Here is a 27,845-nt window from a genome sequence, read left to right as displayed (position 1 = left end):
CCCTGCCCCTGTCTCGCTCCTGCGCCAGGCTGGCAGGGGCTGTGCCTGGGGGCGGTGGGGGCAGGGAAGACGCCGCCCTGCCCCCCCGCCCCCGGCGTCCTCAGCGTCCTCCTCTGCCCACTTCTCTGCAGCTCGCTGTGCTTGGCAGGCACTTGGCACATGGTGGGTGCCCGGGCACCCTTGCATGTCGCGCTCCCTCGTGTGACCAGCGAAGGAACCGGGGCACAGAGCCTCCCGTAAACGGGGAGCAGCACCCCTGCCGGCCTTTGCCCCCCTTCTCCCTGGAGGGTGGGGCGCCCCGCGAGTGGGGCTCTGTGGGGCTGTCCCCCCACTTCCACTCAGGCAGCCCCACTGCACCCCGTCTGGCTGCAGTTGGGTTGGTGGGTGGGGACGTCGGAAGCGCTGGCGGCGAGATGGCAGAGACGAATGAGTCTGTTTGAGGCTGTAACTTAAACTCAGCAGCTTGGGGATGGGCGCTGGTCCCCTCCATGGGGACATAAAGGCAGAGCCCCTCTTGACGGCGGCAGAGGCGAGCTGGAGGGTAGGAGCCCGGCCAGCCCACTCTGCCCGAGGCCTGGATGCCCTCTGAGCCTGTCTCCTGCTCTCCCCGACACACGGAGAGGGCCACCCCCCCCTCCACCCCCGTGGCTCCTCCACCGTCCCCTCCAGGCTGGCTTGATCCCACAGCCATCGTGGGACAGCTGTAGTGTGACTGCCAAGTCCATTTTCTTTTGTTTTTTTTTTTAGTTTTGGTTGGACCTGCAGCACATGGAAGTTCCCAGGTTGGGAATCAAACCCATGCTGCTGCAGAGACAACAGACACAACACCAGATTCTCGACCTGCTGCGTCATAATGGGAACTCCGCTGGGGCACGAGGCCCACCCAGCGCGGGGAGCGGCCTCCATCCCAGGCTGGCAGGTGGCCCTGGGGCGTCCTGCGAGGACGAGGCCGTGCGGCCAAGGGTGTCCTTGTGTACACGCTCGATCCCCTTTGTCGTTGTGGACACCTGTTCTCTTTCTAGCTCCATTTCGAAGAAATCCAAATCTTTGAATAACCTTCATCCTGAGAGGAACGGCAGCTGGCTGCAGGTGGAAATTGATGGCCACGCTCAAAGACATGGGTCCCTGCCAGGCACAGCCTCTTGAGTCCTGCTGCCAAAAATAGCTGCCGTGTCTTGCTGGTGGTGTTTGAATTGTCTCCAGGCCACGCCTGGTGATTATTTCAGATGTGAGAGGTGCCACCGGCCTCCCTGGGCTGTTCTGGCTCAGGCCAGTCTGCCCTTGGCCTGGGAGGCACGGCCGGGGGCCGCTCTTTCCCTGGCCTCTGCCCCTGTTGAGTTGTCCTTGGCTTCACTACCCAGAGAGTGCGTCCTGGAGGGACTCTGCACCCTCACCCTGTGTGGGGGGAGTCCCCCCCCATCTGCGGCCTGGGGGCCTTCCTCTTCCCCTGCAGGCTGGCTCCATTGGCCAGGGCTCCCCCACATTTTCTGGGGTTCACCTCCAGCCTGGGGTGGTTCCTGGCTACTGGTCACCTGAGAGCTGGAGTAGAACCCGAGGTGGCCGTAGCACAGGGGCTGTTGAACAAGGTGGGCGTGAGTTGTGTGGTTGACTGGTCCTTCAAGGCACAATGGCATCCGTGTCCCCAACTGCCCACTCTGGGGAGCACCTGGTGCCCCCACTGGCCTGACTTCCCGTGGACCAGCCCTTCCTGCGCAGGGGCTGTGCCCCTGGGCTGCCCCTCCCCCTCCTCTCTGGAAGCCTTTCTTTTCCATCTCCTTCCCCAGGGGGCTTGGCGGCTTCAGGGATCTATGAGCGGCTCTGGGCCTTTAGGCGCCCTGGGCGGGGGGCACCCCAAGGCCTGCGGGCCTCCCTGTGCAGCTGAGGAGCGGCCCTCAGGACAGGCTCCGCTCCAGGTCCAGACTCCTGACCTGCCTTCCCTTGATCGCCTCTCCTGGACACGTGCCCTCGCCCACCTGCCACACAGAACCGGCTCAGAGAGGGACCTCGAACGCGTTCTCCTTGTAAACTAACACTGACGCATACGTGCTGGTCAGTTCACACATGTTTGGAGTCAGTTCTGCCGTAAGGTGACACATCCCTGAAAATCTCCCTGCTGTGCAGAAACCACCAGAAAGTTCATCAGCGACACAGTACACACGGGAGCCGAATCTGATGACGTGGTGGCCGCGATTCACACGTGTTCAGCAGTAAGAAATACGGGAACCCCGCACGGAATACAGCGCCTGACCTGGCGAGACCGTCACGGACGCTGTGCAGGCGTCACATTGTGTGCTCGCTGTCTACCGCTGTTTTTTTTTGTTTTGTTTTGTTTTTGGTCTTTTTAGGGCCACACCCGCGGCATATAGAGGTTCCCAGGCTAGGGGTTGAATGGGGGCAGCAGCTGCCGGCCTGCACCACAGCCACAGCCATGCGGGATCCAGGCCACGTCCTTGACCTACCCTGCAGCTTGTGGCAGTGCCAGGTCCTTAACCCAGTGAGCCAGGCCAGGGGTGGAACCCACATCCTCACAGAGACAACGTCGGGGCCTTAACCCACTGAGCCACAACGGGAACTCCCCTCCCACTGTTGCTGTTGTTTATCTCCCAGTAGGCGCCTGCGGGTGCCTGGGGGGGGCCTGGGACCAGTAGGCACTCAGTGCAGAGTCGGGACTGCTGATAATCATCAAACGACCTTCCTTTCATTAACTTTTCTAATAATCCTATTCAGAGGTCGCTTGAGGCGCCTGTGAGCTGGGATTTGCAGATTCCCTCTTGCGGAAAAGTCGTCTAGTCGGGGCAGGCTGAGGAGTTGGCCCAGCAGAGGGGGCCGCGTCCAGCGCAGGCCTGTCTGGCTCCACCCCGAGCCCTGGCCTCCTGGTCTGGTGCGGGGGGCGGTGAGCACAGGTGCGCGTGCTGCGTGTGCGTGTGTTCGAGTGTGCATGTGAGGATGTGTGTGTGTGAGCGCACGTGTGAGGACGTATGCGTGTGTGTGTGTGTGTGTGTCTTTATTCCGGAAAGCTGGGGGTCGTGTGCAGTTTGGCTCCTCTTCTCCCGAGGCCTCCCAGCAGACGAGGGCCGGCCCTGGCCACTGTCAGCCGCTGTTCAACAGCCGTGACACGGAGCTGCGTGCAGAGACCCGGGGCGCTCGGACCAGACGGTATTAAACACCATCCACCGTCAGACGGCAGGCCGGCACATGCAGGGGATGTGGCTGGGGTCGAGTTCGTTGGCTGACGCGGCCCGTGACCATCCAGACGGCCCCGCAGTAGCGCACGAGGAGGACAGAAGAGCTGCTTCTGGACCCAGGCCCTTGGCGCGGGGCTCCAGAATGAGGCCCGAGGGTTGTTTGTTTTGGCCATAGGTCACGTCCAGCTTTGCGCTGTGTCTGGAGAGGGGAGGACGTGGGGCTGGGAAAGGGGCTTGGCTGCAGGCCGCCCGCCCAGGAGAAGAGCGTGGAGGGGACCCTCTCCCTTTCTGGGGGGTGGGGTCTCGCCTCCCTGCTGGAGGGGGGTCAACAGGAGAGGCTTTCAGCAGGACAGGGTCTGTCCCTGGACCTCCTGGGACGTTCAGCGACATTGATTCCAGGACAGGGCCTGAGGGTGGGCCGCCCCAGCCGTGCTGCCGGTCCCAGCCCCTCCCTGTGGTGCCGGGACAGGAGCCCAGGGTGGCCGTGAGGGCTCCATGCTGCGGATTGAGGTTTGGCCTCGTCTGGGGACCCCGGAGACTAGTGTACACGTAGCCCTCTGTGTCCCTCCTGTGCTCCCCACGCTGTGAGCCTGAGGCCTGGGGACACGCCTGGGGCCTGCCCAGCTCCTGGGGCTGTGTCTGCTGTCGCCTGGTGACACCTGGAGTCAGCCTCTGAGTGGCGTCTGGTGGGGCCCTGAGCTGCTCCCCCCCGCCTCCGGGTCCTGGGAAGGTTCCTGCTAGACCTGGCCTTTGCGCTGGGCCTGCCGGTCCCAGCAGTGCCCGTCTTTCTGGGGCTTCCCCGAGCTCTCTGCTAAGAAGCTTTTACAAAGGGCCCTTCCCACAGCTCAGTGAACGTCCCTAAGTAAATCAGAGCCACTGGTGAGCCTTCACCGGTGACTTTTATTAACCTCCGGTTAATGAAATACTGCTGGTTGCAGAAGCGGGATTTATTCCCACGTCAGCCGGCCTTGCCCAGCGCCTGTGAGCCCCGAGGGCGCGGCCGTGGGTGCCCGGTGCCGGCTGGCGGTGAGCCGCAGTACGCCGTGTGCTGTGAATCTGGGCTTTTCCTTGGCGCGGGACGTGACCGTGGGCTGCAGGGTGGCCTCGTGGCAGCACCGTCAGGGGCGTTGCGCTCTGCTGAGGCCCACCTGCAGCCTTCCCCTCACAGGGGCCAGATCCGGGTCAGGGGCGGTGCAGAGGGCAGGGCCGGGGCCACTCAGAGCCAACGGAGAACTTGGAAGCTCGCCCGGGTCGCCTGGCGGGTTAGTGCCGGCCGGGTCCTGACCTCCAGGCTCCTGGGCGTCTTCACGGCTGAACCTTCTCTGTGAATCTTCGCGTTGCTTTGGGGAGGTTGTGAGATACCTTTCCCAGGGTTTGTGGCACGGTGCTCCCAGCCTGAATCCTCTGGTGGTCGTAGCTGGAGCGCGTTCAGACCCCCTGGTCGTTGCCTCCCCACCCCCGGTCTGGGTCCGCGTCGGAGAAGGCGAGGTGCGCTGGTACCGCCTCAGGACGGCGCCACAGTCGCGGCCGTCCCTGCTCTGTGAGCCCTGCTGTGACACGGCGGTCACTTGGGGCCCCTGGCCCTCCTGGTTCAGCCCGTCACCTCCCCCTCACGGCCTGCTCACCTGCCCCACGCACGCAGCCGCAGGCCCAGGTGTGCCGTGTCTTCTAGTGGCTGGTGCCCCCGCCGTTTTCCTCGCGGGTTCGGCCTGGCTGTGAGCTCAGCGAGAGGAGGCCTGGGGCCGGGCTGAGCCCTCGCCTTCCAGGAAAGGTGGGCGCCCAACCTGCAGGGCTGGGGCGCACAGGGTGGGAGGGGGGTGAACCCAGCCAGCGCCGGCCTCCTGGGAGCAGCCCCAAGTTCTGCAGGACAGTCGTGGCACAGCCGTTGGGGGGCCCATACCCACACGTCGCTCGCCCAGCTGGCCCTTTCCGGCCGCCCTCCCCCTGCAGGCCTGGCGGGGCCCCCTGGCCGCAGCGAGGTCCTTCCGAGGAGGACCTGGAGAACCGTCGGAACAGATTGCGGCCAGGATTTTCAGAGGATTAAAGTTAATTAAAGAGCTCTTCCTGGCTTTCATTTCCTGGTATCTGCCAGCTATTTACATGCTAATGCAGGCCCTGCCTCTGAGGACGGGAAAGGTGTCAGCCCCGGGCGGGCGTATCATCAGGCGAGAACCCAGTGGGGAGATGAGAGGAGCCCTGTTTTATATATTTATGTTGTGTCCCCGTGGTTAGAGGTGTGCGGATTCAAACACATTTGAAATCAGTGACATCCGTTTTTTTGTTTTTTGGTTTTTTTTTAACATTTCCTGAAGTGTCTCTGTGGCCGACGTGAGTTTTCTCCATTCGGCCTGCATCTTACACTGCATAATTGAATACATTACGCATGGTAATGTCTTCGCATAAGCAATTTTACAAATAAAGAGGACACAGAACGTAGGGACCAAACTTTCTCGGTGCAGGGCTGTCTCCTCCGGAGGCCGCGTCGTTGGTGTGGGTACCTTTGAGCTCAGGGTCAGCGGGCGGCCGGGCTCCCTGGCGCTGACCACCCAGGCCTGGAGGGGAAGGCCGCGTGCAGAGCCTCGGCCTGCTCCGTGGTCACAGGCTGAAGGAGACATGTTGGTTCCTTGGAGAAGAACGACTCCGGCTCGGGTCATCTGTGTCGGGAAGGGAGACACGCGAACACGGGGAGATCTCGGCCAGGCTCCTTGCTGCTGCAGAAGGGCGCGGGTGCCCACAGAGCGCGCCCAAGAGGGAAGCCCCCCCCCGCCCCCAGTTTCCCCCCAACGCGGGGGGTACCTCTGTCCCTTCCCATGGGTCAGGTCAGGGCGCATTCTTCTCGGTTGGCCGACTTGAAACAGATTGTTCCGGGGGCAGAGGGAAAGAGGAGGTGGAGGAGGCGTCTCAGCCGGAGCAGGCGCAGGAAGGAGTGGCCAAGGCTTCCTTTCCTAGAAAAGACGCACGTTCATTCTCACGGTGACGACATTAGGCTGCTTTTCACAGCAGCCTCTCGGATGTCGCTGACCTGCAGTGGGTGTTGGGAGAGAGAGAGACTGTGTGTGTAGAGTGTGTCTTCTTCTCTCTGTCAGGGAGACAGCCCCCCAGCAACTTTGCCAGGGGCGCCCCTGACCTCCGGGCGAGGAGGCCTTGCTGGGCTGGCGCCCCATGCCCGGGCAGAGCTTGGCGGCAGCTTGTCCCGGAGGGTGGTCCCCTGTGCGACGTCCCCCTCAGCACCCCCAGCGCCCCCCCCGAGGGCCACGCTGGCGATGGCTGTCGTCTTTGCAGTGCGGCGGCAGCCCCTTTGGGTGGGGTCCCGCCTGCCTCGGGTGCGGAGGGCTTAGTGACCCGGAGGAGGTGCCTTCGGAGCCCCTCCTCCTCTGGTTTAATGCGCCCCTCCTGAGTCACCTGCACGCGGGGAGCAGAGCTTGTGTTACTAACCCAGCTTCTCAGGGCAGCAGCCGCTGCAGGGCCTGGCGCCTCCGCGTGCTCGTTATCGCCGAACGAATGATTGAAAGAGCAGCTAACACCTGTTTCCAGGAAGGTAGACGTATTTATCCCTCCTTCTTTTGCCAAGTACAGCTCATACCCTGCATATTGTATATCGACCAGACACAAAAGACTCAAAAGGGTGGAGGCTGCGTCCTCAGGACCCACGGAGCAACCCGCCTTGTGTCTTCTGAGCTTTGTGTTTGCTCTTCTCCCCGACATGGAGCTGAAGAGGAGCAGAAGAGGTCGGCAGCCCCCACATGCCCAAGGGCAGAGACAGAAAAAGCCCCTGCCAGCCAGCAGCCTCCGTCTGGCCAAGGGGCTGGGAGGGCAGTGTCCTGGGCAGTCGGGGCACTCCACCCAGTCATGGGTACACTGAGGCTGAAGTGGAGGTGCAGTGGCTGAGCGCAGGGGTGGAGGGAAGAAGGAATCCTTGAACGTGGTGATGGAGCAGGGAGATGGCCTAGTCTGAGCAGCACAGAGGAGCACGTCAGAGACGACAGGGCCTTCGGAGAGCTCCACGTGCAAGCCGCCCGAGCCCTGGGGAGGGCGCGGAAAGGGGGCCTGGTGGCCGGGTCAGTCTCTTCACGTAGGATGGGTCTGCAAGGGTGTTTTTAGCGTCTTCTGTAGTCAGTTTGCGGTGTGTATCTTTCTCAGAATGTGTTGGTTTAATTTTTGGCCCACGACTGTTCGTCGTAGTCCTTTAATCCTTTTTATTCCGTAAGGTCTGTGATACTGTCTCACTCCTCAGTCTTGATTTCGATAATCTGAATCTTTTTTTATTTCCTGTGTCAGTCAGTCCAGCTAAAGCTTTTTTAATCTTCATTGATCTTTTCCAAGAACCAGCATTTGGCTCAGCTGATTGTCTCTTGTTTTCTCCTTTCTATTTAATTTATTTCTGCACTTAGCTTTATTATAATTTCCTTTTTTTCTGCTTGCTTTGGGTCAGCAGGTATTTGAGAAAGAGGCAAAAGTAATTCACTGGGAGACGATAACCTTTTCAATCCATTGTACTGGAACAACTGGGCATTTATAACACAAAAAACAGGAACATTTTAAACAGAAATTAACTCAGTCGCAAACTTGAATGTAGAACATGAAAGTATGAAACTTATTCAGAAAGAAGAGAACATCCTGAGAATCTAGGCAAAGAGGTCTTCGACTTGACATGAAAAGTACAGTCTGTAAAAGGAAAAGTTAGTAAATTAGGCTTTATAAAATCTAAAAGCTTTTGCTCTGTGAGAAATCCTGTTAAGAGATGAAAAGACAAGGTACAGACTCAGAAAGAATATTTGCAAACCACATGCCTGACAGAAGACTGTTGCCTGGGATGCACCAGAGCTCTCAGCGCTCAGTAGTGTCTGAAAAATGGACCAGCAGGCCCAAGGCGTTCCGGTTGTGGCTCGGCGGCAGCGAATCTGACTAGGAACCAAGAGGACGCAGGTTCGATCCCTGGCCCCGCTCAGTGGGTTCAGGATCCGGCATTGCCATGAGCCGTGGTGTCGGTCACAGACGCAGCTCGGATCCCACGTGGCTGTGGCTGTGGTGCAGGCTGGCAGCTGTAGCTCCGATTCAACTCCTGGCTTGGGAACCTCCATATGCCGTGGGTATGGCCCTAAAAAGACAAGAAAAAAAAGAAAGAAAACGGTCAAAAGACAAGTCCGAAGAGCACGTGCAGATGGCGCGTAGGTACCTGAAACCCTGAGGGTGCGGAGAAGGGTCCTTTATCCGTCACGGGAGGGTGCGCGGTGGACCAGCATCTGGAAAAGAATCTGGCAGTTCGTTAAGAACCAAGCTGCGAGGACCGTCCGGCCCAGCGTCGCATCTGGGCGTTTATCCCGAGGAAACAGAACTCAGGTCCACACAGACACCTGCGCTGGACTGTGGCCCACAGCCTTGTGCACCTCCCCCCGCCGGCCCCGCCAAGTGCTGGAGCACCCCGCGTCCTCCAGCGGGGCGTGGACACGCGGTACTGGCCCCCGAGCCCGCGCGGCCCCTGCCTGGGCGCAGAGGCCCCCCGCAGGTGGGCTCTGTCTGTTCTGCAGCTTGGGAAGGGCACCCTGGAGGCAGCTATAGTTAATCTGAGGGGGGTGACTGAGTCGAAATAACCCCATGTTTGTTTTTGATGGAGGGGGCATCCCACATAGATGGGACTAATGTTTAGAATTAAAACTAAAATTTAAAAACTGGTGTTGTGAGTTTTACGGAAGCCATCCTCTCTGGTCCCCGGGTAACTCTGCGATACCAGAGTCCGGCTCTGTGGTTGAGAAAGTGAGGCGCGGAGAGGACCTGAGCCCCGCATCTGGCAGGCGAGGCAGCCCGCGCCTTCCGTGTGGAGGCGCCGCCCGGCCGCTGGGTCCTTGGGCCCGGAGTCCTTCTCGTCGGCAGAGCTGCACTCTGAGGACCGCCTGGCCCGGGAGCTGGTCCCCCTGGCACTTGACCTTCCGCACTGAAGAGGCCTCCCCTTTTCTTTAGGGCCACACACGCAGCACATGGAGGTTTCCAGCCTACAGGTCGAATTGGAGCCGTAGCCGCCGGCCTACACCACAGCCACAGCAGTGCGGGATCCTTAACCTACTGATCGGTGCCAGGGATCGAACCTGCGTCCTCATGGATGCTAGTCAGGTTCGTCAGGGCTGGATCACAACAGGAACTTCAGGAAGCCTCACTTTTGTTTCGTGAGAGCCCTGGGAGCCGTGCGTGAGCCCCTGCGGCTCGGAGCCTGGCGAACGCTGGAGACAGTGTCCTGGGCTCTGGGCTGCCCGTGAGCCGCAGGTGCTGGAGCCCAGGGCTGTGCTGGGTCCTGACTGACAGGGGGTGAGGAGCCCTTCGGTCTCTGCGTCCCTCCTGCCGTTTAGGTGATGACGCAGCTGGGCTCTGGCTTCCTGCCGACCTGGGCTCAGATGTAGGTTTGCTGACCTTGGCGGGTCCTTGAACTCGGGAAGCCTGGTCCTTATCTAGGAGGGGCCTGGCGCCGGCCTCCAGGGTGCTCTGAAGACGGACCGTCTCATCCATTCGGCTTTCAGCCGAACAGGAGTTTCCTGCGGGCCTGGCGCGCTCCAGGCTGCGCGGGGGCTGCGTGTGCCGCGGGGAAGGTGCGCTGGCTGGGCCGGGGGTGGAGATGGCCTGGCAGAGGCGCTTCCCGCCCGGTGCGCGTCCGCTCCCCCGCCTCCCGGGGAGAAAGCCCCCAGCCTGCGCAGTGACCTCAGAGACTTGACAGCCACGCGCCAGGCCCACGTGCCTTGCAGGTGGCAAAGCTGAGGCGTGGCGCGCTGAGCTGGTGTGGGCTGCGCAGCGGTCCGTGCCTGGCCACCAGGCTTCTTCCTCTCCAGCCTGATAACTTGGACCTCGCACGGGGCCGGGCCGCGCTCTAGCCCAACATGCGCACAGGGCTGAGTCCCGCCCTCCTCGGCCAGGGCCCCGGGGAGACAGTGCCGGCAGCCCTGGTGCCCGCCTTGCTCGAGGGTCCCCCGGGAGCACCAGCTCCCTAAGGCGGCGCCCCCGCTGTGAGCCCCAGAGGGTGAGGAGCTGCTGTTGGGCGGGCAGCTTCGGGCTGACTCGGGTGGGTGCCGGGGAGTGTGTCATCCAGCGAAGGCAGATGGACTGGAATTTGGAATAGAGCAGTGTGAAACCGGAGGCTAATTGCTGCGGGAAACCTCGATTGATTCCCACTCCCGCCCTGGGGAGGGCGCGGAAAGGGGGCCTGGTGGCCGGGTCAGTCTCTTCACTGTCGGGGGCGTGAGGTGGCCCGAGGGGTCGGAGGCAGAGCCGGGCCTGGCAGCCACGCACAGGGCTGTGCCGGCTCAGGGAGGGCAGGGCAGTGCCGCGGGTTCCAAGGCCCTTCCCTTTCTTAGTGGGTGCTGCCACCTGCCCGCTGTACCCACGCCCTCTCCCCCCACCCCTGACAGTCTTTCTGCTCCCAGCAGTGGTGGGATGGGAAGCCGGTCTCCCGCAGAATGGTTTTTCTGAGACAGCGTGTCGAAGGGGGTCTGTACAGACGTTGCTGTATGTCTTTTTAATGCGTATCTTTTCCGCTTTTTATCACGTGTCACGTAACGTCTGCGCAGCGCTCTGTGCCGAGAGTCATAACCGGGTTGGCCCACGCGCGTCTTGCCCCGAGGTACAGAGCGGCAGGTGCCAGCGCCCACAGCCCCCGCCGGTTCCCCAGGGGACGCAGTGTGTCAGGCAGTTTGCCAGAGTGGCTGTGACAGCTGCGTGCCCGCAGACGGTGCCCTGGCACTGCTGTTGCTTTGACGCCTGGGCCACACTTCGCGTCCTCCGTCCCGTCACTGCCGTGTCCGGGAGGGTGGGCCACCTCCTGGTGTTTGCGGTCTGTGTTCCCAGGGCATTGCCGGGATCGACGCCTCTTCCCGAGGTGCGTGGCCCTGTGGAGACCCGCTTTGGCGAAGCCCCTGGCACATTCACTGCCCGCTTTCCCCCTCGTGCCTTTCCTTCCCGATTGGTAAGAATTCTTTCTAGAGTCGGGATCCCAGCCTTTGTCAGGTATTTGTTTTGCAGATGTCTTGTCCCAGCTTTTCACCGCGTTTAACAGAGCTCTTGATTTTAATGAGCCCTCTCCCGTCCCGCCGAGATTCCTGTGCGGCTCTTGTTCTGGCGGGTGCTCTGTTGGAGGCGCTCTCTTGCCCTGCACCCTGATGGATGTTCCAGTGATGCTCTGTTTCCCGTTGTGCATTTTCGCCCTGAACTTCGGAACACAAAGCTTCCTTGGGGCCTGGCAGGCTTCGCGTCGCTCTCTCCCCGTGTGGGTGTTCTGTGGGCAGCGTCCGTTGAAGCGCTGGTCCTTTCCTGCTGCTCCTCAGCGCTTGCCTGAGGCCCGCTGTCCTGGGTGTGGCCCCTGTCCCCCCGCTTTGCCCCCGCCGCGTGGCTGCCCGGGCGCCTTCCTGTCCAGCTTAGAGCTCGGCCTGTGGGTTCCGGCGTCAGTCGCAAGGTTTTACTGGGACGCCGTGAGTAACATCTTTACGGGCCCATCGAGATGTTACTCGCTTCCGCCTCTTAGGTCATTAGCTCCTCTTGACAATGTCTGTCTGAAGTTTTCTAGGTGGACCTCGCATCTTGTAGGGTTTTTTGTGAGTTTTTTTTTTTTTTTTTCCAATGATGGTGATGGCATAACTGGCATCTTTTCCAGAATGTCTTTCTCTGACTCTTTTTGCTGGCATGCAGAAATGTAATTGGACTTTGATCATGAACTCCAATCCAGCCAAGGACTAAGCTCACTTATTTTAATATTCTTTGGGTAAATTCCTTTAGATTTTCTGTGCTCATAGCTGTGTCACTACCCATCGTAGGTTTGCACTGCTTTCTAGTCTTCATACCCTTACGTCTTTTCTTGCCTTGTTCTGCTGCTTAGGGTTCTTCATACTGCATTGAGCAGACGCCTCAATCGCTTTTTCCTTCCCAGGCTCAGAAGGGAAGCTTTCAACTCTCCGCGGCTGCGGTGTCGTGAGAGAATCCCTCAGGTTAGAGAGGGTCCCTTCTGTCCCTCATTGGCTAAGGGTTTTGTTGTCGTCGTTGTTGTAATCATGCTCAGATGTTGAATCACAATCAGATGCACAAGTTGACAGGACAACGAAAATCAACTGTAATAGAAAAAATAAAACCTTAAAGAATTACAATCGAATGTGTTTACTGCATATATTGAGGTGATCATGATTTGTGTTCTTTATTCTGTCGCTGTGGAGAATTTGACTGACTGACTCCACATGTAAAGCCAAACTGCATTCCAGGAATAAACTAACGTGTCTATGGGTTATGCTTTGTAAGTAACGCTTTATTTGGTTTGCTAATAAGTAGTTTGGGGATTTTGGATCTCTGTCTATGAGAGATTTTTTATTTCTTAGAAAGTCCTTACCAGTTTTGGTGTCATAATTTTTCTGGCTTTATAGAACTGAATTTAAAAATTCTCTTTCCTTTGTAATAGTTTGCGTAAGATTGATGGTATTCCTTCCTTAAAAGTGTGATAAAATTCCCCACTAAAGGCATCTAGACCTGGGGGGTCTCTGTGTTGTAAAGATTGTAAATTAGGGCTTTTTTTTTTTTTTTTAAGCTTTGAAACTGAATATTCAGGTTTTCTTCTTGATTCAGTTCTGATAAGCTTTTTTTTAAAAAAACAATTTATTATAGTTAATTTACAGCGTTCTGTCAGTTTCCGCTGTACGGCAGTGTGACCCAGTCATACAAACACATACATTCTTTCTCTCACCTCATCCTCCGTCCCAGTGATTGCCTACAGCTGCCTGTGCTACACGGCAGGATGCCATTGCTCAGCCGCTCCAGATGCAGGAGTCGGCGTCTACTAACCCCCAGCCCTCAGTCCATCCCACGTTGGCAACCACAAGTCTGTCCTCCAGGTCCATGAGTTTCTTCTCTGTGGAAAGGTTCATTTGTGCCGTATATTAGATTCCAGATATAAGTGATATCATACGGCATTTGTCTTTCTCTGTCTGACTTACTTCACTCCGTATGAGAGTCTCTCATTCCATCCATGTTGCTGCAAATGGCATGATTTTGTTCTTTTTTATGGCTGAGTAGTATTCCATTGTGTATGTGTACCCCATCTTCCCAATCCATTCATCTGTCGATGGACATTTGGGTTGTTTCCATGTCTTGGCTGTTGTGAATAGCGCTGCAGTGAACATGGGGGGGGGGGGGTGCACGTGTCTTTCTCTTTTTTTCTTTGCTTTTTAGGATTGAACTGGAGGCACATGGAAGTTCCCAGGCTAGGGGATGAATTGGAGCTACAGCTGCTGGCCTACACCACAGCCGTAGTAACCCGGAATCCGAGTCTCGTTTTCGACCTATGCCACAGCTCACGGTAATGCTGGATCCCCAACCCATTGAGCGAGGCCAGGGATCGAACCCACATCCTCATGGATACTAGTCAGATTTGTTTTTGCTCCACCACAACGGGAACTCTGCATGTATCTTTTTCAGTGAAAGTTTTGTCCGGATATATGTCCAGGAATGGGATTGCTGGATCATATGGTGGTTCTGTATTTAATTTTCTGTGGTACCTCCATACTGTTTTCTGTAGTGGTTGTACCAATTTACACTCCCACCAACAGTGCAGGAGGGTTCCCTTTTCTCCACACCCTCTCTAGCGTTTGTTATGTGTGCACTTGCTAATGATGGCCATTCTGACGGGTGGGAGGTGGTACCTCACAGTAGTTTTGATTTGCATGTCTCTAGTAATCAGGGCTGTGGAGCATCTTTTCAGGTACCTGTTGGCCATCCATGTGTCTTCTTTGGAGAAATGTCTATTTAGGTCTTCTGCCCATTTTTCAATTGGGTTGTTTCTTTTTTCGCTGTTGAGTTGTAGGAGTTGTTTGTATAGTTTGGAGATTAAGCCCTTGTCGGTTGCATCATTGGCAACTATTTTCTCCCTTCCATAGGTTTTTTGTTTGTTTGTTTGTTTGTTTGTTTGTTATGGTTTCCTTTGCTGCGCAAAAGCATGTAAGTTTGATTAGGTCCCATTTTTGGTTTTCATTTCTGTTGCCTTGGGAGTCTGACCTAAGAAAACATTTGTGTGGTTGACGTCCGAGAATGTTTTGCTTATGTTCTCTTCTAGGAGTTCAGTGGTGTCTTATGTTGAAGTTTTAAGCCATTTTGAATTTATTTTGTGCATGATGTGCTCCCGTTTCACTGATTTATATGCAGCTGTCCAGGTTTCCCAGCAGTACTTGCTGAAAAGACTCTCTTTTTCCCATTTTATGTTCTTGCCTCCTTTGTCAAAGATTAATTGACCGTAGGTGTCTGGGTTTATTTCTGGGTTCTCTATTCTGTTCCATTGTCTGTATGTCTGTTTTGGTTTTTTTTTTTTGTCTTTTTGTGTTTTCTTGAGCCACTCCCGTGGCATATGGAGGTTCCCAGGCCAGGGGTTGAATCGGAGCTGTAGCCACCAGCTTACGCCAAAGCCATAGCAATGTGGGATCCGAGCTGCATGTACGACCCATACCACAGCTCACGGCAACGCCAGATCCTCAACCCACTGAGCAAGGGCAGGGATCATACCCGCAACCTCATGGTTCCCAGTCGGATTCGTTAGCCACTGCGCCACGGCGGGAACTCCTGTATGTCTGTTTTGGTACCAGTACCACACTGTCTTGATGACTGTGAGTTTGTAATATTGCCTGCAGTCTGGGAGAGTGATGCCTCCTGCTTGGTTTTTTTTTTTTTTTCCCTCCCTCTCAGGATTGCTTTGGCAATTCTGGGTCTTTGATGGTTCCAACTTAATTTTTGGATTATTTGTTCTAGATCTGTGAAAAATGTCATGGGTAATTTGATAGGGATCGCATTAAATCTGCAGATTGCTTTGAATAGTATGGCCATTTTAGCCATATTGATTCTTCTAATCCAGGAGCATGGGATATCTTTCCCTTTCTTTGAATCCTCTTTAATTTCCTTGATTAATGTTTTATAGTTCTCAGCATATAAGTCTTTCACCTCCTTGGTCAAGTTTATTTCTAAGTATTTAATTTGGGGAGGGGGTGATTTTTAAAAGGTATTGTATTTTTATATTTCTTTTCTAATATTTTGTTGTCAGTATCCAGAAATGCAACTAATTTCTGAATGTTATTCTTCTGAGTTATTTTACGTTTTACTTTCTTCATCTTATTTAGTATTTTTATTCGTCTCTTCTTGCTTTCTTTTGAGTTTATTGGAGCTTTTTTGGGGGGGTCGCGTTTCCCCTCTTTTTCGTACTTTTCTTAGTGGCCGTGTGTGTATTGAACGTGTTGGTCATATTTAGTATTTTTATTCGTCTCTTCTTGCTTTCTTTTGAGTTTATTGGAGCTTTTTTGGGGGGGTCGCGTTTCCCCTCTTTTTCGTACTTTTCTTAGTGGCCGTGTGTGTATTGAACGTGTTGGTCATATTTAGTATTTTTATTCGTCTCTTCTTGCTTTCTTTTGAGTTTATTGGAGCTTTTTTGGGGGGGTCGCGTTTCCCCTCTTTTTCGCAGTTTTCTTAGTGGCCGTGTGTGTATTGAACGTGTTGGTCTTATTTAGTATTTTTATTCGTCTCTTCTTGCTTTCTTTTGAGTTTATTGGAGCTTTTTTGGGGGGGTCGCGTTTCCCCTCTTTTTCGCAGTTTTCTTAGTGGCCGTGTGTGTATTGAACGTGTTGGTCTTATTTAGTCTTTTTATTCGTCTCTTCTTGCTTTCTTTTGAGTTTATTGGAGCTTTTTTGGGGGGTCGCGTTTCCCCTCTTTTTCGCAGTTTTCTTAGTGGCCGTGTGTGTATTGAACGTGTTGGTCTTATTTAGTCTTTTTATTCGTCTCTTCTTGCTTTCTTTTGAGTTTATTGGGGCTTTTTGGGGGGGTCGAGTTTCCCCTCTTTTTCGCACTTTTCTTAGTGGCCGTGTGTGTATTGAACGTGTTGGTCTTATTTAGTCTTTTTATTCGTCTCTTCTTGCTTTCTTTTGAGTTTATTGGAGCTTTTTGGGGGGGTCGAGTTTCCCCTCTTTTTCGCACTTTTCTTAGTGGCCGTGTGTGTATTGAACGTGTTGGTCTTATTTAGTCTTTTTATTCGTCTCTTCTTGCTTTCTTTTGAGTTTATTGGAGCTTTTTGGGGGGGTCGCGTTTCCCCTCTTTTTCGCACTTTTCTTAGTGGCCGTATGTGTATTGAACGTGTTGGATAGTTGATGGTGTCCGTACCCACCTGAGGACCAGTTTAAGGCTCCCACCTCTCTTAAATGCTTTTATTATTATGTCTTAGTTCTATCTTTTTTTTCTTTTTAATTTGCTTTTTCTCCGTGGTGATAGATTCGATGGGTGATGTCTGCGTATTAGAAAGATCAAAGCTCTAAGAGGACAGGCCGTGAGCGGTACGCGCCCCCCACCCCCACCCCGTACGCCCTCCACCACCCGCCTGCTCGCCTGCTGCAGGTGGCTGGCTTCTTGTGTGAGTCTCCAGGTGTGTGCACGTGTGTGTCTCTGAAAGACTCTTGGCAGCCTTCCCGTCACTTTCTCTGCAAGCTCCTTTTCCAGGTCTTGTGGGTGAATTGGTATTTGGCGTCCTCGTCAGCTGCTGTAGGCGTGCGCCCCCCACCCCGCGAGCTGGGCGAGTCGCCGTCCTGGACCATCCTGATCGTGGAGGGAAGCGCACAGACGCTTCCTGGTGCTCCCGACGTGCGGAGCCGTGTTGCTGGTAAACCTGAATTCTCTTGAATTCTTGGAGGGTTTAACCCCGCCCTCCCCGCACCCCCGTCCTTCCCGTGCGGAGGCCGCTGGTTCGCTCCGCCCCGCGTGCCACAGGCTGTGTGTGTCAGGGCACGCTGGACGCCCCGCACCACGCACGAGCTTTGGAATGTGTGATGGCTCTGAATCTGAGGATGGGTGTTTTTATTATTTTTTATTTTATTTACTTATTTATTTATTTGTCTTTTTGCCATTTCTTGAGCCGCTTCCCGCAGCATATGGAGGTTCCCAGGCTAGGGGTCCAGTCGGAGCTGTAGCTGCCAAACTTACACCAGAGCCACAGCAACGCGGGATCCAAGCCGTGTCTGCAACCTACACCACAGCTCATGGCAACGCCGGATCCTTAACCCACTGAGCAAGGCCAGGGATCGAACCCGCAACCTCACGGTTCCTAGTTGGATTCGTTTCCACTGAGCCACGACGGGACCTCCGGGATGGGTGTTTTTAAAACTCGATTCAGGAAATCTCTCAACCGTTATGTCCGTGATCGCTGCCTTTGTCTTGTCTGCTCTTTTTCCATGAGTTTGTTAGAAGCCTTTGCGACGGTCCCATCTGCCCTCTCGCGGCCTCATCTCATATTTTTTGTCTCTTTTGTCTTTTGCTCTTTATAGTTTATTCTTTATATTTATTGTTCAGTGTATGAAATCACTTTTTTTTTTTTTTGCTCTTTTTAGGGCTGTGCCCACGGCATATGGAGGTTCCCAGGCTAGGGGTCTAATTGGAGCTGTAGCCGCCAACCTACGGCCACAGCCACAGCAACGCCAGATCTGAGCCACATCTGCGACCTACAGTGCAGCTCAGGGCAACACTGGATCCTTAACCCATTGAGCCAGGCCAGGGATCGAAACTGCGTCCTCATGGATACCCGTTGACCGCTGAGCCACGGTGGGAACTCCCGCTAAATCACTCCTTAGCCACACTTACATGCTGTTTTTGTTAGTTAAATTTTAACGATTTTTACTTGGTGTTCTGTGTTCATTTTTAGTTTCCTTGTTGTTTCTTGGGTGTATTGTTTCGACTAACAATAAAATCTCTTTCTTTATTGTGCTAAACATATTGTGCACACTTAGTTTCTGTTCTGCCCCTCATTTTTCTATTACTGAATACTGTGGGTTGCGTTCTCCTCTTTCTTGTGTGTGCTGGTCTGTTTTCAGTCGTATTTTGTGACTTTTATCTCTATCGTCTTTTTACTGTGAGCTTCTGATCCTCAGAGCTTTATCTTTGGAATCTGATGCCTGGACGGAAGTTCTGCTTTCCCTGCAAGGATCTGTGCTCACTCGTGCCTCTTGCCTGCGTGCACGTGCGACAGTCCGCCGTGTGCACCTGTGGTCCCTGCTGCCGTGCGTGTGCGAGTGTGCGTGTCGTTGTCTGTGCGATGTTTGTATGAAAGCGTGCCCACGGAGGATGTCGTTGTTTTTGGTCCTGGTCCTCTGATCAGGCCCCCCATTTCGGCTTCGCCCTGCATGAGGCCTCGTCCACCCCAGGGAGCTCTGCCCGGGCTCCAGGAGCTGGAGCTTGGGGTCTTTCCTGAGGCGCAGCTTGGGAGGGGTGGCCCTCGTGGGGCAGTCTGCCCGTCTCTGCGTGGTGGAGCCTGCGGGGTGGGACTGGCCTCTTCTTTGGGAACTCGGGGTGCGGGGGTGGTTGGTCCTGGTGCTGGAGCTGGTGGGAGGTCACCCTTTGTCACCCGTGGGCACCGGGCAGCACCTGAGGAGAGAGGGAGGTGGCCCGGCGTCCTCGCAGCCCAGCTCCTCATGCTCAGAGGCCCCTGCAGGGGCTTTGGGTCATTTGTGTTCCCGCCTGGTATCTGGGTAGAGAGGGTGCGGTGGAGACAGGAGGGAACGGGGGGGAACGGGACAAGTGTCTTGAGGGCCGGCCCCCGGCCCTGGCCGCCTTCTGGACGTGGCCCCTCTCCTGTGTGCTTCCCCGCCTCCGCCGCCTTCTCTCCCGAGAGCTGACGAAACCACAAAGGCCATGGCCAGTGTCCGGGCTTCGCGCACTAGACCTTGACCTGCAGGACTGCAGAGGGAGGGCCTGGGTCCCCAGAACTGGATGGGGCAGAGGAGGCCACGGAGCCCCTGCAGGCCTCCACGCAGGCCTGTGCCATAAACGGAGTGTGTGTGAGATGCTGGCGGGGCAGGAGGCTGTGGCCAGGGGTGTGAGGGCGGCAGGGGTGCGGGGGGCTGGGCCGTGGCCAGGATGGGCCTGCACGCGGGGCGGGTGGGCTCTCCAGCACCCGGCTTCCCCGGGTTCCCCTGAGACTCGTGGCTCTGCTCACCTCGGGGTCAGGCCTTTTCCTCTGGAGCTGCTGTTGCGCTGGTAACGACAAGTACAGGGAGGCCGGTGTGCGTGGTTCTCCGCGCTCTTGGCTTTGCAGAACCTGTCGTGTGCTCAGCCCAGCCCCTGGGCTTGGTCTCTGGAACCACGGGGGGCGGGGGGGGGGGGGGTGACCGCTCCTCCTGCCTCTTGTTCCGAGGTGGGGTGGAAGTCGCCTTCTAGCCGTCGCCCCTGCTGCCCCTGGGGTCGGCCTCCTTCCCGCCGGGCCCCCAGCCCCCTGGTGTAAGGACAGGAAAAGCACCTGCTCCTGAGCTGACAGCTGTTCTCGGGTTGGGGGCGGGTCCGTGTCCTGTCCTGCTTCTCCTCGGGTCCCCTGGCCCTACTGGGCCAGCCCTGCGCTGTCTGCAAAGCAGTCGGTTCCGCGAGCAGAAGGCTGGGGGGCAGGCCCTGCGGCGGCTGTGTCACAGGAAGACCAGGTGTGTTGGGGCCTCCGAGCAGTGACTGTTGGCCTTGGCCCCTGGGCTCAGACCCAGAGGGGCAGGTGTCAGTGTCCCCCGGTGTGAGGAAGCCACGGCCACACCAGCCATTTCGTCCCACACCTGGCCCTTGATGCCAGCTGGCTCCTTCCCCTGTTGTGGGCACAGCGGCCCCCTTGAGCACCCGCTGGGAGCCCGGCCCGGGCTGTGCTCAGGGTCAGACCCCCAGAGGCACCCTGCTCAGCTGTGTCTTCCTGGCGCAGCTTTGAAGAGCAGACGGGATGGCACACGTGGTGGCCTGTGGCATGTGAAGTGCTGTGCCCACAGCTGCCCGAGTCTGGCCATCTGCAGACAGAAGGCAAAGCTGGCGTGTTTGGCCAGGGGCCTGGGGCTGGGGAGAGGCTGGCAGAGGAGAAAGGCAAGTGTGGAGGTGGCCGGGCCATGCCTGCCTCCCCCACAGGCTCTGACTTGTGCTCATCGGGGAATTTTTGTTCCTCTTTCGGCCCCGTTCAGGTGGTCATTCCCCCGTGTTGCCTGAGAAGGAGTCGGAGAGGTTAAGTCACCTGCCCAGGTGGCACAGCTGGTTCCCGGCAGAGTCGGGATTTGAGGCCACGCTTGTCCGAGCCCAGGACTGGAGCCCGCAGGCTCATCACTGCGGGTTTTATTCTGTCAGTTCTCAGCCTCAGCCGAGCCCCAGGAGGAGGCGGGCCCCCTCTGCGCGGCCCCACTCATTGGGAATTGCGGCGGGGATTCGGGCCCGAGGCCCGGCTCGGCGGAGGCTGGCCTTCTCCCTCCGCTGACCCCTGCCCCAGATCCCCGCTTCAGTCCCACTGCATTTTTTGGGGTGACTCCACGTGAGGGGAGGTGCTGTTGGAACAGGGCTTTGCAGCTTTTTTGGGTCGTTTTTCATTTTGTTATTTAAAACAACAGCCCTGTGGGGTGAGCGGGACTCGGCGGCGGTGACAGACGTGTTGAGGGGTTGTGGGGACAGAGGGCCGGGTTGGAGGCTGGGCATGGGGCCCCAGTGGCCGGGGGAAGAGTGAATCGGGCCTGGGCCTCTGCTGGGAGGCGGTTGTCCTGAAGGACCGTGTCCGGGGGCCGCGGGGCGACGGGCAGGGCCGGCTCTGCCTGTCCTGCTGCCACCTCCCTGGCCTTCGTCCCACACAGGCATGGTTGCAGTAGCAGAGCTCGTGCTCGGGTCCCGAGGCTTCGGGGACAGCTCAGCTGCTGATGCTGACAGCCACCCCGCGAGCGCCGGCACCTGCCCCAGCGTCCTGTCCCTGATCTGTTTGAACTTCATGGTGACCCTGAAGGGGGCTTTGCTCTGGTCATTTCACAGTTGAGCATCCTGAGGCTCAGAGAGGCCAGTTACTTTCCCTGAGGTCACACAGCTAGTCACGGTGAAGCCGGGGTTTGGGCCCAGCCGGCCTGGGTCAGGGGAGCGGCTGTGGGGTTCGGTTCTGGGCCCTCGGCCGCCACCTCCTTCCCCCCGTTGGCACACCTGGAGGGGCCAGCCTCCCTCAGAGCCTGAGCTCTCGCCCAGGCACCGTCCTTGCAGCCTCCACACCTCCTCCAGGCTGCGGCCCAGTGTCCCTGTCCTCATGGTCCCGGCTGTCCCCTCCTCTGCCCCCTCGCGGGCCAGGGCTGGCAGCTGTGACGAGCCTGCATCTGATGGCCCCTCGCGGACACCTGGCCGGGGCAGGCGGTCCCTGGGGTCCAGTGTGTGCTTCTAGAAGGAGCGCCCCAGCGCTGCCACGCCTCTCCCGCCTCTGCGCGGAGCCCACCCCGGGCGTCCTCGGCGTGTCCGGGCTGCGCTTCAAGCTGGGCCTGAACTGCCCGGCGTGGACGGTGGTGAGGTGTTGGTCCCCCCGCGCTCTCCCATGAGGGCGCTGTGTGCGCACCCACCCCGGAGGCCCAGAGCCCTGCTAGGCCCCTGGCGTCTGCTGCAGGCCCGGCCCCAGACCCCCCGAGGCCTCCTGTCGCCTCTGCGGTCCTCCCTGGGCCCTGCCTCCCCGGCCGGCCAGCGAGGGTGCGGGGAGGGAGGCGGAAGGGAGGTTGCCAGGGTCGTGGGGGCTCCAGCAGCCCCGAGGCTCCCCACCGGCCCCTCCCCAGCAGGCGCTCTGCCACTGGCGGCCTCTGGCCCCTGGAGTCACGAGAGTTGAGAGACGCGTGCTGTCTGCGCCTTCCCGTGAGCAGGAGGATGCAGGACTTGGCTGGGGCTCACGTGCACACACACACACACCAGCACACGTGAACACATGTGCACGGGCACACACGCACACCCGCGTGCACACGTGCTCAGGTAGAGCCTGAACCTTGCCGTGTTCTTGCCTCTCTGACGCCTGCTGTCCTTGCCTGGGCCTCGCCATCCTCCAGGCTCCGGGACATTGGGCTCCTGTCCTGCCCCCCAGAGCCGTCGGCCCGGGAGTTAGGCGGGCCTTTCCTCCGCTGGACCAGCGGCTGGCACCCAGCCACGTGTGCCGAGAAGCCCCCTCCTGCTCCACCGGCAGTGCCCGTCAACTGGTGCTGCCCGGCCCAGGAGGGGGGTGGGAAGGCGGGAAGGCAGTGGAGGGCCCTCCGTCCTGGGATTGAGCCCTAGAGGGGAGGACGGGCAGGCCGAGGGCCACGGAGCATGTGCGGTGAGATGGCCGGTGGGCCCATCCCCGCAGGAGGGGATGTGTCCCGGGGAAGAAATTTCCAGACTGAGGGTCAGCAGAGCTGAGCCCTGAGGTAAAGACAGTTCCGCGTCTTTGAGGGACAGGGCAGCACTTGAGCTCCGTCACCGCGGGACCTGACGGGCAGGGGGTCCTGGAACCTGCATTTTGAAGCAGCCCCGCGCCAGGGGGGACATGCTCTGTGGACAGAAGTGCAGCCTCTGCCAGAACTAGTGGCCTGGGCCTGGTGGGAGTTCCTTCCAGCTTTATGGGGGTGCGTGTTTGGCTGCCACCTCTCAGAATCCCTGGCTCTCTGCTCCTTACTGTGCACCACAGGAGAAGGCCTGGCTTCTTTCACTCTGCCGTCCTCGCGTGCTGGGTGTTTCCTGGGAATGATCCAGAACGTCCCCAAGACCCCGTCCTTTGGTACGGACCTGGTGCCCACCTCAGAGCCTGCGGGGCTCCGACCCGGTGCGGCCGGGGCTGCAGGCCGGGCCTGGCTGCCGGCCGTCTCCCACCTCTGTCCCCTCCCCGCGCCCCCGCCCGTCTGTCTCTTTATTGTGCGGCGGCTGCCCTGCCTTCGGGGCTGCCACCCATCCCGTGGCAAGCACGTGTGATCGTGACGGATGGGACCGTCCTGTACCCAGGGAGAAGCACCCGGTGGCCGGAGCAGGTCTGCACGGCGCCTCTGCTGCGAGCGGGCGCCTGTCTGTTCGGGGCTGCGTCCCAGGCGCTTGTTCAGGTGGAAATGAAGGGAGTCACCGCGTCACCGCACGTGGACTCGGACATTGAAAGTCATTATCGCATCAAACCGGCGCCGTTTTCGCTCCTTCGCTGCTAATGACAAACCAGTTTCTTCCAAAGGTGCAAACACTAGCATTCGGTCTGACGCCTTCCCCTCCGCCGGCCTGCAGCTGCAACGCGGGGAACGCAGCGCGCGGTGGCAGCGGGGAGATTTATTGGTCAATAGAGGAGACAATTACCGCTCGTTTATGAAAGGACCCCCGCCCGGCCCCGCGTGGCTTCGACACTGGTGATGATGGCTCTCCAGCCAGCTCGGCGCCGTAAAAGTCAATGGGAAGATAGAGGATTTCAATAAAATTATGACACTCGATAAACCTTCCTGTTGGAAACAAATTTTTCAGGATACGTGACCAGTTCCAGTTGGATTTGTAACGTTAATTTCTCACTCATTGAGTTTTTTGTCATCAACTAATTATGAAGTCCATGCTGGGGTGAGGAGGGCAGGAGACCAGCGGGCTCAGTGGGGTCGGGGGGGCTGGGGGGGGCGGGCTTGTGAGCCCCCGTCTTCGCTAGTCGCAGCTGAGAAGGAGGGGTGCGGGCAGGGCGCAGGGGCAGTGGCGCTGCTCAGGGTGGAGGAGCAGCTGGGGAGGGGGGACCCTCCCCGGGCTGTTGGGCCTCAGCTTGTGGAAGCACCGACCTGGAGGATGTGGCAAAGGGGTCTATTTGGGGCCCAGGGATTTACCACGCGCCTGAACACCCTGCCCTGGCAGGTGCGGGGGCTGTGAGGGGGTGCCGGCCGGGCCACCTGCTGCAGCAGCCCCGCCCGAGGGCGTGTGCGGGAGGGCCTGTGCCCCTGAACACGGGGAGGTCGCTTTGCCCGTCTGGTGAAATGGCTCTGCTGCCATGGTGTGTGAGAGCCGAGGCTTCACAGGCGGTGGCTGGACGCTCACCCTTGCTGGTACCGACGCTCACGGCCGTCCTGTGAGACGGGCGGGTTGCCCACCTGACTGATCAGGTTGCCGGCTCGCCTGGAACAGAGACCCCCTCTTCTCTCCCTGAGCCGTGCCGTCCCAGGCAGAGGCCCCCAGGCTCTGCATCTTGCTCCCCAGCGTGGCCCAAGCGCCAGCCCCATCACTGGCTCTGGGCGCCTGTTAGAAAAGCAGACGCCCAGGCCCCACCCAGACCTGCTGCATCCAGAAGGAAGGACTTTCACAAGACCCAGGAGACGGAGGAGCTCAGCAGGCTGGAGAAGTGGTGCTCTCTGCCGGGAGCCTGACTTCTCTAGGTGTGCCGCCCGGGGCGGGGGCCTCCTCGGCGACAGCAAGGAAAAGCAGGTGCAGGAGGCGGGGTGCTGGCCCCCAGCCCCTGCCTGCAGCTGCCTCCGTTCCTGGCACTGGCGCCCTTTACACAGGCCTGCCGGAACGGCTCGGGTCCTAGCCCGGCCCCCTCCATTCTCCAGCGTCTCAAGAAGGGATCTTCTGGCTCGGGAGGAGCCTCCTGCCTCTCCCGCGGGCCCTGACTTGGTGGCTTTTGCTGTCAGCTCTTCTTAGCAGGACTGCCCTGAGCAGTGGCTCCTGCAGGGCTCTGTGTGGTCCGGGATCCCAAGAAACGGAGGACAGGTGCCCGCCGTGGCTGTGCACGGTGACGCCTCAGCTTGTGGCTGGGCCTCTCCTCACTCACTGGGTCAGGTGTTACTGGGTCCAAGGCCAGGTCGGAGGTCATCGGAGGAGGGGCTCTCCAGCTGCTTCCTGGAGGCCGCACTGGTGTTTCCCTGGGTGTGTCGCTGGGACTCAAGGTCGCACTGGCCCAGCACCCGGCCGGGGCTCATGGCAGACCTGGGGAGGGCAGCCACCCCACCGCTGGCCCGTGAGTCTGTGAGCACCGCGGGGCTCCTCAACACTGCGGCCCTAGGCTGGGTGGTCAGCCTGGGCCCAGGGCAAGGACAGGCCCCAGCACGAGCTTGGCCGAGCTTCGGAGCAGCCAGAGCCGCACCTCGGCCCCGTGGGCGCTGTCAGGCTCCGTGCTCAGCTCCAGCCCTTCAAGGAGCCTCTTGAGGCGCCCCCAGACTCGACCCCTGCCCGCCACCTCTGTGTGGGTCTCTGTTGCATGCCTAGTGCACCCCGGGCCTGACTGCCTGCCTCTGTGCCCACAGGAGCGGGACGGCATGCGTGCCATCCTGGGGTCCTACGACAGCGAGCTGACCCCGGCCGAGTACGCGCCCCAGCTGACCCGGCGCCTGCGCGAGGCCGAGGACATGGTGCAGAAGGTCCACGCGCACAGCTCGGAGGTGGAGGTGAGTGCGTCCTGCCGTCTGGCCGCTGTTGCTGCTGCCGCGCAGACCGCCGTCCCGACGTGGAAGTCGAGGTCCCGCTGCACCAGCGCGGCCTCGCAAATCCAGTGCGTTGGGGGTGCTCTCGTCACCACGTGTTTACTCCCCGTGAAGCAGCAATGAGAGGCGGTTGCGTGGAAGGCTGCCCGGGAGCCCCCGTGTCCTGAGCTTTTTCCCCGGGGCTCCTCCTCTTGGCACCGTGTGTGCCAGGCAGTTCACGACGAGGCCGACGGGCAGTCCTGGTAGCTCCAGTGCCAGAGGTTCAGGGTTTTTGTTACGGATGCGCAGCCGTCGGCGACCTCAGAGCTCCACCCGCGAGGTCCCCATGCAGGGCTGCTCAGCCACCCCCAGCGCTGAGGCTGCAGCAGGGGGCACCCCTCCCCCGATCTCGCTGACAGGCACTGGCTCCCTGTCGCCCCCTTGAGTCCTGCCTGCAGGGCGCTGGCTCCTGGTTTGTCTGGGCCTGGCCTGGTTCAGGCAGAGAGAACCCCTGACCCCGCCTGCCTCTTCCTGTGCTCAGCGCCGCAGCTGGGCCGTCCCTCCGCCTTCCCGTCTGGCTCCCGGACCTGTCGAGTCGTCCACCGCCACCACCCTCTCTTCCTCCCTGTTGTCGTAATCACCACGGGAGCTCACGCGGCCCGTCCGGGGGAAGAGGGAGGGCAGAGCGAGCCTCCCTGCCTAGCAGCGGCCCCAGCACTGTCCACGCCGGGCTCCCGTCCTGCCCCCTTCTCTCCAGATGTGGGTGCTGCTGCTCCCCGCCCAGGCCGCCCTGGGCCTGGATCTGTTAGCGTGGAGGACCTGACGTCCCCCTCTTGGAGGCGCGGGGTCACCCTGGGACCAGCCTTAGGGCTCTGGTCGCGGGCTCTGCTCACCGTGCCAGCTGCCGGAGCGGAGGCCTCAGCCCCCCAGCGAGGCCGGCCACGTGTCCTGCACAGGAGGCCTCCCCTTGAACTCCCGTGAGAGGCTCGCCCGCCTGAGCTGCTGCCCGTGAGAGGATCGAGCCCAGGGGGTGGGAGGACGCTCCTGGGCCGGGCGGGCGGGTCACTGTGTCCTGGCCTCTGTGGAGGTCGGCAGGTCGCCGAGGACACTCAGCACCTCGGGCGTGGAGATCACCGCCTTGGGAAGGGCAGGCCCTGGCGGGTTCCTGGCGCCCGGCGGCCAGGCCGGGGCCCTGCCGTGTCTGCCCGGAGGCCCGTGCCCTCCTCTGGAGATGTACGCTTTCTGGCCGCCACCAGGTGGCAGCAGACAAAGCTGGCCAGTCCTGCTCCCCTGTCTGGGCCTCAGCGGGGGCGGGGGTGGGGTGGGGCGGGGAGTACCAGGGGGTCTCGGACACGGCAGGGGCTTCTCCTGCACCTTGGTTCTTCCTCCTTCTCGTGGCCAAGACACCCTTCTTGTCTCCTTCCAGCCCTCCCGGAAACCTGTGCTGGGAGAAGGAAGTCATGCCTCCTCCTTTCCTGCTTCCCCACTCCCAGTCGTCCGTGGCCCAGTCACGGACAGGCACACCGTGCAAAGGTCCCTGGAAGCCCCCTGCCCCCTCAGGAGCCCCTGGGAACTGGAGCCGTGGTGGGCTTGCCCAGAGCCGGGGGGTGGGGAGGCTTGGCTGGGGGAAGCTGCCTCCTTGGGGGCCGAGGAGCCTGTGTGCAGGCTGGGGACCAGGGGTCCTGTGGGAGGGACCCGCCGCCTCGCTAGTTCAGGTCCCCGCTGGCACTGCTAGAGCCAAGGGGCCTTTGCTCCGGGCTTGGTTGTGGGGTCAGGATGGGGTTTGAGTGAACGCGGGGGACCCGAAACGTTCCAGAAGCGCTGTTCGTGTTCACTGGTTCACGAGCGTTATCCTCAGAGAGGGCGGATCACTCGGCCTTGGCTGTCGAGTCGAGGAGCGAGGGTGGGACCAGGTCTCTGGCCGCCCGAGCCAGAGCAGCCTGCCGTCTTGGCCAGGACCCGGGGGTTTCTCCCAGACTCGCGACAGCGTCCCGCAGGAGGCAGGTGCACGGAGACATCCGGGCAGAGGGCGTTGCCCTGCAGCTGGTGGAGGGTGACGGCTCTCCGAGCGGCAGCATGGTGCACAAGGGGAGACCTTCTCCTCGATGGGCGCCTCGCAGCCAGCGTCACCCCGTCACCCGTCACGGGGGTGGAGACCGGGCTCCCTGGAGATGACCCGCGGGGAGTGTCTGTGTTCTCACGTGGGCTCTGGGGGCCCCCAGTCACCTGGGGGAGTGCGCAGCCCCTCAGGGGGTGCCCGCCTTCCATCAAGACCTGCCTCCTGAGTTCGCACTGTGGCTCAGCGGTAACCCGACTGGCATCCCTGAGCATGTGAGTTCCATCCCTGGCCTTGCTCCGTGGGTTAAGGATCTGGTGCGGCTGTGGCTGTGGTGTAGGCCGGCAGCTGTAGCTCTGAGTCGACTCCTAGCCTGGGAACCTCCATGTGCGGCCCTCAAAGGACAAAATAAAAGACCTGGCTCCTTGCCCAGCACCTGGCAGGTCCTGTGCCTCT

The 27,845-nt window shown here is 59.2% G+C and overlaps 1 protein-coding gene across 8 annotated transcripts in view; it reads left to right on the top strand.

Moving 5' to 3' along the window:
• MAD1L1 (mitotic arrest deficient 1 like 1) overlaps positions 1-27,845 on the top strand; it is a 308,486-nt gene that overhangs the window by 151,872 nt on the left and 128,769 nt on the right. For 5 of the 8 annotated variants that reach the window (XM_047779416.1, XM_047779417.1, XM_047779419.1 and 2 more), the window contains one exon: positions 25,178-25,318. The exons of 1 other annotated variant lie outside the window; for it this stretch is intronic. In XM_047779416.1, the coding sequence (XP_047635372.1) occupies positions 25,178-25,318 (141 nt within the window). Of the gene's footprint in view, positions 1-25,177; positions 25,319-26,974; positions 27,665-27,845 lie in introns of those variants that run through there. 2 more of the 8 variants (XM_047779424.1, XM_047779420.1) reach the window with 2 other exon arrangements.

Source organism: Phacochoerus africanus, chromosome 5 (assembly GCF_016906955.1).
Source record: "Phacochoerus africanus isolate WHEZ1 chromosome 5, ROS_Pafr_v1, whole genome shotgun sequence".
Taxonomy (NCBI): Eukaryota; Metazoa; Chordata; class Mammalia; order Artiodactyla; family Suidae; genus Phacochoerus; species Phacochoerus africanus.
Note: the sequence above shows the minus strand (reverse complement) of the source record. Positions and strands in the feature narration are given on the sequence as shown.